This window comes from Mobula birostris, chromosome 32, assembly GCF_030028105.1.
Source record: "Mobula birostris isolate sMobBir1 chromosome 32, sMobBir1.hap1, whole genome shotgun sequence".
In the NCBI taxonomy this organism is placed as follows: domain Eukaryota; kingdom Metazoa; phylum Chordata; class Chondrichthyes; order Myliobatiformes; family Myliobatidae; genus Mobula; species Mobula birostris.
The window spans coordinates 1,260,399-1,272,854 of record NC_092401.1 but is presented as its reverse complement, the minus strand read 5'-3'; the positions used below and the strand labels follow the sequence as shown (position 1 = coordinate 1,272,854).

Below are 12,456 nucleotides of genomic sequence, written 5' to 3'. Positions count from 1 at the left end.
TTCTCGGGCAGGTTTCCTTCACTGAACTCCCCACCACCCATCACAGCAGTGTGCTATAAGCAGCTCTTCAAACGATGGACTGCTTCCACTCCATCTCCACTGCATTCTGACTTGCACTACAGAAAAGAACAGATGAATCCTGCAGGAGGTTTCGACTGCTGCTACAGAGCTTAGTTGGCCTAACCTGATGCTGATGCTGAAGCACGACGCAACAGACCAGAAACATTACACAGAGTGCTCAGCATTTTCAAGGACCACTCCTATCCTCCCACAATCTCAATGACCTACTACCGCAGTAAATGAACAAGGTCTGTTAGTCTGGGTAACAGCTTCTTCCACCAGGCTGTGAGACTTCTGAACACCCTAGGACACACGATCTATGACGGCGGCAGTGACAGTAATACCGTTGTGTATTTTACTGTAGGTTGTTTGTACACTTTATGGCAATGTACATCGACAGTATTATTTTCCATCTGTTAATATTATTTGATGTGTTGCATGTATGTACTGTGTTTTACACCTTGGTCACTGAGAAACAGTGCACGTTTCACCGTGGTCACTGAGAAACAGTGCACGTTTCACCGTGGTCACTGAGAAACAGTGCACGTTTCACCGTGGTCACTGAGAAACAGTGCACGTTTCACCGTGGTCACTGAGAAACAGTGCACGTTTCACCGTGGTCACTGAGAAACAGTGCACGTTTCACCGTGGTCACTGAGAAACAGTGCACGTTTCACCGTGGTCACTGAGAAACAGTGCACGTTTCACCGTGGTCACTGAGAAACAGTGCACGTTTCACCGTGGTCACTGAGAAACAGTGCACGTTTCACTGTGGTCACTGAGAAACGTTTCAGCTGTGTACGTACATGTGAATAACTACAAACTTGAACTTGAAGCAGAGATGTCAATCACCACTGCTGATGTAAGCTTCCTTGCTAACAGTTCCATCATACTGTATTCTCATTTCTACTCCTAATGCCCCGATACCTGGATCAAGAATAAACTGTTCAAGGATGGATTTCTATGTAACATCGAAACTTATTCAGCTTTATTGCTTCAATAGGCTCACCTGCTGCTCATCACGAAGGGTCTACACAATTTCTGAATCAGAATTGGGTTTGTTATCACTGACATACCTCCTGAAATTTGTTGTTTTGTGGCAGTAGTATAGATGCACAACATTAAAAAGTTACTACAAGTCACAAACAATTATTAAGTAATGCAAAAGAGAAATTGTGAGGAAGTGTTCATGGACCATTCAGAGATCTGAGTGCAGCGGGCAAGAAACTATTCATAAAAAACTAAGTATGGGGCTTCAGACTCCTGGGTTTTATTCTGCTGTTTAGACCATCACTGTAGTTATTCTCCAAAAACATGGGCATGGAACACACAACTCAAATGGGTTGCAATGATCCCTGTCTTCCTGTACACCTGAGTCATGGAACACATTCAGCAAGCAACTTCAAACACCAGGAATATAATGCCTCCACAGTAACTTCCCAAGAATGTTAGCAACCTCTCCCAGCCTAACATCAATCAGCTCTGATGAAAGAGCCTTATCTCTTTATGCCAAACACCAGACGTGAAAAAGGCACCCTACTCCAAGCGGGTACCACATGGACCCAGGAAACTACTCAAGGATATCCTCAACTCCTCCATCCCTGACTCATGAAGAGACAAGGTTTATTTGTCACAGGTACATCAGAACATTCAGTGAAGTGTGTCATTGGCATCAAATCAGATCAGCAGTGAAGTATGTCATCGTTCAGACTAAACATCAGAATGGGGAAGAAATGTGATCCAAGTGGAATGATTATTGACGCAGCAGCTTGAGTACTATAGAAACTGCTGAACTCCTGAGATTTTCACACACAATGGTCTATAGATTAGGAGTTCCAAACCTGACATCCACGGACCCCTCGCTTAATGGTGGGGATGGATGGCATAAAGAAGGTTGGGAACCCCTGCTCTAGAGCTTACAGAGTCACAGTCATAGTCATACTTTATTGATCCCGGGGGAAATTGGTTTTCATTACAGTTGCACCATAAATAATAAATAGTAATAGAACCATAACTAGTTAAATAGTAATATGTAAATTATGCCAGGAAATAAGTCCAGGACCAGCCTATTGGCTCAGGGTGTCTGACCCTCCAAGGGAGGAGTTGTAAAGTTTGATGGCCACAGGCAGGAATGACTTCCTACGACGCTCAGTGTTGCACCTTGGTGGAATGAGTCTCTGGCTGAATGTACTCCTGTGTCCATCCAGTACATTACGTAGTGGATGGGAGACATTGTCCAAGATGGCATGCGACTTAGACAGCATCCTCTTTTCAGACACCACCCGTCAGAGAGTCCAGTTCCATCCCCACAACATCACTGGCCTTACGAATGAAAGAGAAGGGACAGAAAAACAAAAAACATCCAGTGAGCAGTGCTTCTGTGGGCAAAAACGCTTTGTTAATGAGAGAGGGCAGAGGAGAATGGACAGACTGGTTCAAGTGACTCAATTAGCCACACATTACAACAGAAGAGCAGCTCTGAACTAGCTCCAGCACAGAAGACTACAAATGTAGACTCAGCGGCCATTTTATTAGGTACAGGAGGTATACATACTTTCATAATAAATTTACTTTGAACTTTAAATACAACCATTCAAACTACTCACTCGCTTGTTCCACTAGCAGAGCATGTGGACCAACATTAGCCAAAACAACCAGCTCAAAACCCACAAAACCAGAGTGAGGGCAACCCACTCTCAACTTCATGACACCACATACTGTAATGCAGAAAGCTGGATACCACTAGGATCGCTACCATGATGCCCTGTGTTAGCATAACTATATAGAATCCTAAAGTCACAGAGTAATATACTTCTTTGAGGATCATCATCCTGTCGTGGTGGAGAGGCTTGTGAGTTCCCGACAGCAATGCCGTCCACAGATAACCATCAGGCTCTTAGCTCCTGGTAGGGTCACCCATGGTGGTAAGGTCAAAGGAGAGGTTCCAGACAGAGAGTGAACCAACCAAGACCTGGTGGAGCTGACAGAAGATGATGACACATCACAGTGAAGGGTCCTCAGTCATCTCACTGGCACCTGACCCCGATCCGTCAAAGACAACGTGGTGGCCGCCTGTGCAGGTGTGACACAAAGTCTCACGCAGGGAATCTCTATTCGGAGAATGTACCCTAACATCCCAGAATAAGAATATGTGGATCCCACCGTGGTAGCTGGCATTTAAATTTGTACTTCATTAAAAAAAAATCATTACCTTGGTAAACACATGGGATTCTGCAGATGCTGGAAATCTTGAGCAACACTCAGAAAATGTTGAAACAAACCCAGCAAGTGAAACAGCATTTGAGAAAGAAAATAAACAAGTTGAGGTTTCAGGCTGAGACCCCCTCCCTCAGCCCAGAATGTTTATTCCCTTCCACACACGCTGAATTCCTCCAATATTACCTGGGTTAGTATAACACTGGTGAAGGCAACGTGGGAACATATAAGGCATCCGTTAGTCTGATGAGAGAGATTCGCATTAGAGACCATGGATTTGTGCCTTGGAAGCTTTCCAGGGCGCAGGCCTGGGTAAGGTTGTATGGAAGACCAGCAGTTGCCCTTGCTGCAAGACTCCACACCACCGATGTTGTCCAAGGGAAGAGCATTAAGACCCATACAGCTTGGCACCGGTGTCGTCGCAGAGCAATGTGTGGTTAAGTGCCTTGCTCAAGGACACACATGCTGCCTCAACCAAGGCTCGAACTAGAGACCTTCAAATCACTAGACAAACACCTTAACCACTTGGCCACGCACCAACACATGGTAACATAGCAGTTGGCACGTCACTTTATAGTGCTAACTAGCAATCATCTGTTGAGAGTTAATCCCCAGTGGTGCCTGCAAGGAGTTTGTACGTTCTCCCCATCACCGTCTGGGTTTCTTCCGAGTGCTCCGGTTTCCACCCACATTCCAAAGGCCCTCAGTCAGGACGAGTGAGTTGTGGTCATTCCATGTTGGTGCTGGAAGGGTGGGGCACTTGTGGCTTGCCCAGCACAATCCACATTGATTTGATTTCATGCAAACTATGTATTTCATCGTGTTTCGATGTTTCAATGTACGTATGACAAATAAAGCCAATCTTTCACTTGAAACACATTCAGAAGTGAGTAAGAATCCATCTGGTTTACTAAAATCTTTCAGGCAAATAAGGCTGCTGTCCTGACCTAGTTTGTCTCACAGGTGGGTCCAGACCTCCAATGTGAATGACTTTTAACAGCCTGGGAATTAATATAGCCTGGGGGCATATTAAGATTGTCAATAAAAGCAAGTTCCTTGCACAAGTAACTATAACAAAAAGTTTCACTCAAGGTTCTAGAAGTTGGTCTGGTCTTTCATCAATTCAATTACATTTATTATTCCATTATGGATTTATTGAGTATGCCCACAAGAAAATGAAACTCAGGGTTGTATTTGGTGACATATACAGAATGTACTTTGATAATAATCTTCCTATGAACTGTAATGGCTCACATGCAAAGTCCACTGGAATGTTAAACACAGAAAGTGCCCTCTGACACCCTGACATGGAAAGGTCAACAGGAATTTTCCACGGGCAAAAGGCCAGAGTGTTATGGACTTACACCATTCTCACTAAGGGAGTGGAACCTCTGTAAAAACCCAATTGTTTAGTTGTGAAAACTATGTCAAAGAGAGAATGATCACATGCAAGCACATGCACTGTCAATAATAATGTTTGTGTGTTGTAGATGGACTCTCTCAGTAGGGAATAAGGCCCTTCACCCTACTGGGTCCATGCTGGCCATCAATCACATACTTACAATAAATCAGACGTCCCAGATTCTATCCGTCTCCCTCACTAGGAGTAACACGACAGCATCCAAGTACTGCATGAGAGAAAACTGGAGCCACTGATGAACGCAAGCAGTCACAGAGAGAACATACAAACTCCACACAAAGAGCACCCAATCTTAGGATGGAACGTCGCACACACACGCTGTGGCAGCAGATCTAGCAACTGCACCAGACTGGTGACCCTCATACAGTTGTAAATGTTAAAGTCCACAGGACCATAACTCACAGGAGCAGAATTAGGTTATTTGGCCCATGGAGTCAGTTCTGCCATTTTATCATGGCTGATTAATTTTTCCTCTGAGTCCCAGTCTCCTGTCTTCTCCCCATATTGCTTCATGCCCTGACCCAATCAAGGATATATCATCCTCTGCCTTAGATACGCCCAATGACTTGATCTCCACAGCTGCCTGTGGCAACAAATTCCATAGGTTCAACAATCTCTGGCTAAAGAAATGTCTCCTCATCTCGGTTCTAAAATAATGCCCCTCTATTCTGAGGCTGTGTCCTCTGGTACTAGACTCTCCCGCTACAGGAAACATCCCGTTCACAGTCACTCTGTCAAAGCTTTTCAACATTCGATAGGTTTCAATGAGGCCACCCTCATGCTTCTGAATTCTAGTGAGTACAGGCCCAGAGCCATCAGACACTCTTCATATGACAATCCTACAGTCATTCTTGTGAAATTCTTTTGAATCCTCCCCACTGTCAGTACATCCTTTCTAAGACAGGGGGCCCAAAACTGCTCACAATACTCCAAATGAGGCCTCACCAGTGCTTAATAAAATTTTGAACATTACAAACTTGCTTTTGAAATGAATGCTAACATTGCATTTGCCTTCCTCACCACTGACTCAACCTGCAAATTAACCTTTAAGGAATCCTGCACAGGGACTCGCAAGTCCCTTCACACCTCAGATTTCTGAATTTGCTCTAGATTTAGAAAATAGTCTACCCTCTTATTTCTTCTACCAAAGTGCATGACCACACACTTCCCAACACCATTCCTTCAGTAATATCTGCCACATTTTGCCCATTCTCCTATTTTGTCTAAGAGTTCTGCATCCTCTCTATTTCCTCGAAACTACCTGTCCCTCCATCTATCTTCGTATCATCTGCAAACTTTACAACAAAGCCATCAATTCCATCATCCAAATCATTCACATACAATGTAAAAGAATCGATCCCAACACAGACCCCTGTGGAACACCACTAGTCACTGGCATCCAGCCAGAAAAGGCTCCCTTTATTCCTACATTTTGCCTCCTGCCAGTCAGCCACTGCTTTATCCATGCAAGAATCTTTCCTGTAATACCACGGGCTCATAGTTTGTTAAGCAGCCTCATGTGTGGAACCTTGTTCAAAGGCCTTCTGAAAATCCAAGTATAGTACACAACTTCAACCCATTCTCCTTTGCCTATATTCCTTGTTACCTCTTCAAAGAATTCCAACAGATTTGTCAAGCAAGATTTCCACTTGAGGAAACCATGCTGACTATGGCCTATTTTAACATCTTCCTCCAAGTACGCTGAAACCTCATCTTTAACAATTGATTCTGACATCTTCCCAACCGTAGGGGTCAGACTAAATGGCCGATAACTTCCTTTCTTCAGTCTCTCCTCCTTCTTGAAGAGTAGAGTGATATTTATAAGTTTTGAGTCTTCAGGAACGATTGCAGAATCAGTTGATTCTTGAAAGATTACTAATGTCTCCACAATTTCTTCAGCCACCTCTTTCAGAGCCCTGAGGTGTACACCATCTGATCCAGGGGACTTATCTACCTTCAGACCTTTCAGTTTCCCAAGAACCTTCTCCCTATTAATGGTAACTTGACAGACTTCATGACCCCTGCACACACCGGAACTTCCACCATACTGTTTCCACAGTGAAGAATGATGCAAAATATTTATTCAGTTCATCCGTCATTTCCTTGTCTCCCATTACCACCTCTCCAGCATCGTTTTCCATCAGTTTGACATCCATTCTCTCATCTCTTTTACACTTTATGTATCTGAAGAAACTTTTGGTATCCTCTTTAATATTATTCACTAGCTTACTTTCATATTCCATCTTTTCCTTTTTAATGACTTTTTTTAGTTGCCTTCTATTGGTTTATAAAAGCTTCCCAATCCTCTGACTTCCCACTAATTTTTGCTGTATTATATGCCCTCTCTTTGGCTTTTATGTTGGCTTTGACTTCTTTTGTTAGCCACAGTTGGGTCATCTTGCCTTTAGAATACTCCTTCTTTGGGATGTATACATCCTGTGCCTTCTGAATTGCTTCCAAAATTCCAGCCAATGCTATTCTGCCATCATCCCTGCCAGTGTTCTCTTCCAATCAATTCGGTCCAACTCCCCTCTCGTGCCTTTGTAATTCCCTTTATTCCACTATAATATTGATGCATCTGATTTTAGTTTCTCCTTCTCAAATTTCAGTGTGAATTCGAGCATATTGTGATCACCCTCTCTTAACGGTTCTTTTACCTAGCTCCCTATTCAATTCTGGTTCATTGCACAACGTGCAATTCAGAATAGCTAATTCGCTCGTGCTGTCTTGGAGGCATTCGAGAAATTCCCTCTCTTGGGATCCAGCATCAACCTGATGTTCCCAATATTCAGCTAGATTGAAGCTGCATGACTATTGTAACATTGTCCTTTGGCATGCATTTTCTATCTCCATTGTAATTCATAGACCACATCCTTACTACTGTTCAAGGGTATGCATACATCTTCCATCAGGGTCTTTTTACCCTTGCAATTTCCTTAGCGCTATCCACAATGACCCCACACTTTCCGACTGTATGTCACCTCTTTCTAATGATTTGATTTCATTTTCTACTGACAGAGTCATTATCACACCCTCTGCCTTCCTGCCCGTCCTTTTCATACAATGTGCATCCTTGAATCAGACATGGATAGCATAACAGGCCATTCAGCCCATTGAGTCTATTCCCACTATTTACACTGAGCCTACATAAATTCTATTTACCCAACCCCCCGCCTCCCCACACACAGTCTGACGTTACGAATTAAATGCATTTGGGAGAAGAATAACTCGTTCGCATTCTTTTTCAGGAATAGGAGGCTATTCAGCCCCTCTAGACTGTTCTATCTATCAGTGTGAACTGCAAAGCTCGACGCTGGTCTATTTTACTAGCGCATTGGACGAGTAACATCACAAGCTTTGTGTGCTTGTCGAAGCCGGGAAGCTCCAGCAGGAGCACAGGCAGGCTGACGCACTGTCCACACCAGGTACTTAATCCGTTACTATTATTTGTGACATTACCGCATTCTTGTCGAAATTGTGTGGGAGGCTCAACTTGTACAAGCAAGGCAACCCCTGTCTGAACCTCCCCGCACTATACACAGCCGGAAAGTGGATTAATTAAAGGCACGTCATGTGCGAGGGCGGACTCAAACCCTGGTTTCCCACATCAAGTTCAGCACCTATGCAAGTACATTTGAAACCAATATGCGTGCCGGACGCACACGCTACGGTCTGTGACCCGGGCTGGAGACGTCTGCAAACCCTGAAGTTTGTGTCTTTCACAAAAGCGTGACACCTGGATTCTGCATTCTTAAAGACAGTGAGACCAGACCTGGATTAAAGAGGGGAATCAAGGTTGCATTTACCCACCCATACCGTCCTGACATCCTAACACCCCCATATTGCAAGCAAACTTTAATAGAATATGACTTAATGTAAACAGTAGTACAGGGTCTGGTCTCGCTTGGACAGTGTCCGAAGGGAACTCCATTAACCCCGGCGCGCTATACAAAAGCCATGTTCAAACACTTGAGGTGGAATTAGAATGGCATTCCATTGTAAATAAACCCCAAAAGAAAATTAACTGAACACTCACTGTTTGCAAATTTCCCCAAATCCTCAAACAGTTCCAATTAAAGTGATTCTGCAACAAAACCCGGCTGTTACTTATAAACGTCATTTGCAAACCACTACAGATTTCACGTGCATCGTCTAAGTGACATGGGATTGTAACTAAAAACAGCGCGCATAGTCATTGCAAAATTTGCGAACGAATCGACCAATTAATCCTGGCCCCTGCATCACAACCGTCTTCCCTTGCCCCTGGGAAGAGACGCTGCCCATTACAAACTTGTCACATTTCATCGTGACCTCGTCGGCAACGGCACCCAGAGGTAACGGAACAGCGACAGATCAGAGTTCCAGGGCTAAACAGTAAATTCCCCCGGAAAACAAGAAAGATGGAGGCACGAACATCAATATTAATATAAATGACATTGAAAAGGTGAAAACTTACCCCGTTCTCCAAGAATAAAGTATTAAAGAGCCCCAAAATTTTGACCTATGGACTTCGGGTAATTTACATAGTATTCATCCATTCTTCATGTCCTGTCATGTATTTGATCGATTTGCAAAAAAAAATTAAGTGCCAGCCGCGGTGCAGTAGCCTATGGTGTGTTACAGATGCTTTTAAAACATTCTTTCTTGTTACAAAAAACTCGCTTACCTGTTGGATTAGTTGAACACTGGTGCAGTACTGTGGCCATTAAAATAACGCCGGCTCCCATAAACCAACTTCTCGACTTCCGACACCCCATCTCCAATGACATGAACTTCCAGGAGATACTGACAATTCCTCCCCCAAACCAGCTTTCTTGGTAGGACCACTTGTTAAGGTTCCTGAGCGGGCATGTATCTGTTCATGAGTCCTATAGACCCGTTTAGTTGTTACAAAGTTAGCCTCCCTTTCTCTGTCTGTCTCTCTCTCTCTCCCTCCCTCTCTCTCTCTCTCCCCCGTTCTGTCTGGGCACTGATTAAATCAGTGTTTCTCTGTACATTTTTTGAGGAGGTGGGGACTGGGAAGAGATGAGTGTTTGTTTAAAAAAATAATGTCTGGAAAAGTTACAGCCTTTTTTCCCCCTTTCTCTGTGACGATATATTGAACTCTGGCGAGAGAGAGAGAGAGAAATCGTCTAGCCGATCGCATTAACACTGACAAAAGCCCAGCAAATGAAAGCTGGGGCCTTACAACCTAACCCGCTGGGCTGCCAGTAAAACTAATCTCCTCTCTGATTGGTCCAAAGTTCGCTGCACCTCAACTTCAAAACGGTCATATTCCCTTGTTAGTTTCCCCGGAAAAGCAAGTTTGGTGGTTCTGCGGGGCTTTAGGAGTTTTGTAAAGGGGAAAACAAATGGTTTTAGATAGTAGTGCTTATTGCGACTTGAAGAGGCATTTCCTTACTAGATAATTCACAGCATGATACAAAGGTATCACAAACACGAGAAAATCTGCAGATGCTGGAAATCCAAAGTAATACACACAAGATGCTGGAGGAACTCAGCAGACCAGGCATCATCTATGGAAAAGAGGAAACAGTCAACGTTTCGGGCTGAGACCCTTCATAAAGTCCTAAATATAGGTTAAAAAGTTGGTTTTCACACCCAGACTTATTGGAACACGCGGTATGCTGAGTATGCATAAATCATCGTTCAAGCTGAGCTTTGCACATTGTATAAGTGCAACAGGATATTTACCTTTGAGGTGTAAAGTATCCAATTCATTTGAGATTTTTTGTTAAGGGTGTGTGCAAAATTATATGAAAGACACATCGGCTAAAGTCTGAAATAAAAACAGAAAATGCTGGAAAAACTCAGCAGCTTAGACAGCATCTGTGGAGAGAGATGTCATGTTTCAGCTGCAAGACTTCAATTAAATTTGAGATTTTCAGTGTCTGGAGTTCATTTGATTTACCTTTGTTCTGCTGCTGTGCCCAATACATCTAGTGGGATACGCATAACGCCTGTAACAAAATTCCACCAGTCCAAATTATTCAGAATGAATTCCGTTTCTGGAACGCTTTTCATTCTGGATTCGATTCAATGTGTAATTTTAAACAGAGTATTCCCCAATTCCCAATCTGTATTGCTGTCCTCAAACCACACCTCCACATAGCAGCTGTCTCAGCTGTACTTGTAATTACTAAGAAGTATTATGTAATGTGTGTGGTCATTTTCGAACAACAGTTCTTCCACTGCCGATTGGCCGAGCCTCGCCCACTATAGTGCCCAGATTTATTCAGCGTGGGATTTCAAAAATGTCAGTGGGTGTGCAGGGGTATCCCAGGGGGTTTAGGAAAGTTAATTTATTTAATTCTCTGCGTCACGATCTGATGACTCACCAGAAGACATTTCAGTTTGCAAGAATTTACACTCCATAGCCACTTTATTAGGTACATGGATAGAATCTCTTCTGGTCTTCTGCTGCCCTAGCCCATCCACTTCAAGAGTCAACATGTTGTACATTCAGAGATGTTCTTCTGCACACCACTGTTGTAGCATGTGGTTATTTGAGTTACTGTTGCCTCCCTGTCAGCTTGAACCAGTCTGGCCATTCTCCTCTGACCTCTCTCATTAAGAGGCATTTTTGCCCACAGAACTGCTGCTCACTAGATTTTGTTTTTGTTTCTCGCACCATGCTCTGTAAACTCTACAGACTATTGTGGATGAAATCCCAGGAGATCAGCAGTTTCTGAGATACTTGAACCACTCCATCTAGTACCAACGATCATTCCACAGTCAAAGTCACTTAAATCACATTTCTTTCCCCCATTCTGATGTTTGATCTGAACAATAACTGAACCTCTTGATCGTGTCTTCATGATTCTCAGTACTGAGTTGCCATCACATGACTGGCTGATTGGATATTTGTATTAACATGCACTACTACTACTACGTCGACTCAGGCCTAGGGGGCCGGCGTCGGGCACGATGACGGACTCTCCACTTCTCCCTCTCCCTCATCGGTGTGTTCAATTCATCTAATTTAGCTGTCTTCTAGGAGCGTGTTGACCATAGTCTTGGGAGGGCGCCCAGGGTTCATCCTCCCATGCTTGGGCTCCCATATGATGACTAAGCTGGCAGGTAGCTCGGGGTGGCGTAGACAGTGCCCCACTAGTTGCAGTCTTCTCGCCTCGATTTTAGTGGAGAGCAGCGGTAGGTTGTTATAGAGCTCAACGTTTGTCATGTGCTGTTGCCAACTCACATCAAGAGCCATCCGGAGCATTCGTGTATAGCAACCATCTAGAGACTTTCGCATCGCCTTGGTGAGTGTCCACGTCTCGTATCCGTACGTGAGAATGGGCTCGATGACTGCTATGAAAATCCTCTTTTTAAGCCCTCTGGTCAGGTTCGACTTCCAGATTTCCTTCACGTCGTTCACAGCCCTCCACGCCAGCGCCTTCCGTATCTTTATGTCCTTCTCCGAACTCATCATTCTTGACCCGAGGTACTCGTAGTCAAAGACTTTCTTAATGGTATCATTCTCTACAGTCTTGAGAGTACTTTCGTCACAGTTAAATGCCATGTACTCTGTCTTTTTAGCGTTTAGGTGAAGTCCAACTTTACTGCACTCAATTTCCACTTTTGTTAGTAGCTGCTGTGCTTCCTCCATCTGGTCAGAGAGCAGGACCATGTCAGCTGCAAAATGCTGAAGATCCTGAAAGCTTACGGAGTGCCTGACCATCTACTGAGAGCAATAGAGTCCAGCTATACCAAAACCATGGCGAAAGTTGTATCAGCAGACGGAGAAACAGCAGTGTTCG

General features: G+C 43.9%; 1 protein-coding gene across 1 annotated transcript in view; it reads right to left on the bottom strand.

Moving 5' to 3' along the window:
• LOC140191163 (uncharacterized) overlaps positions 1–9,871 on the bottom strand; it is a 392,816-nt gene extending 382,945 nt beyond the window's left edge. Inside the window, exon 1 of the mRNA XM_072248300.1 lies at positions 9,363–9,871. Coding sequence (XP_072104401.1) covers positions 9,363–9,465 — 103 coding nt within the window. The 5' untranslated portion in view covers positions 9,466–9,871. The remainder of the gene's footprint in view (positions 1–9,362) is intronic.
• Between the last annotated feature and the right edge of the window lie 2,585 nt (positions 9,872–12,456).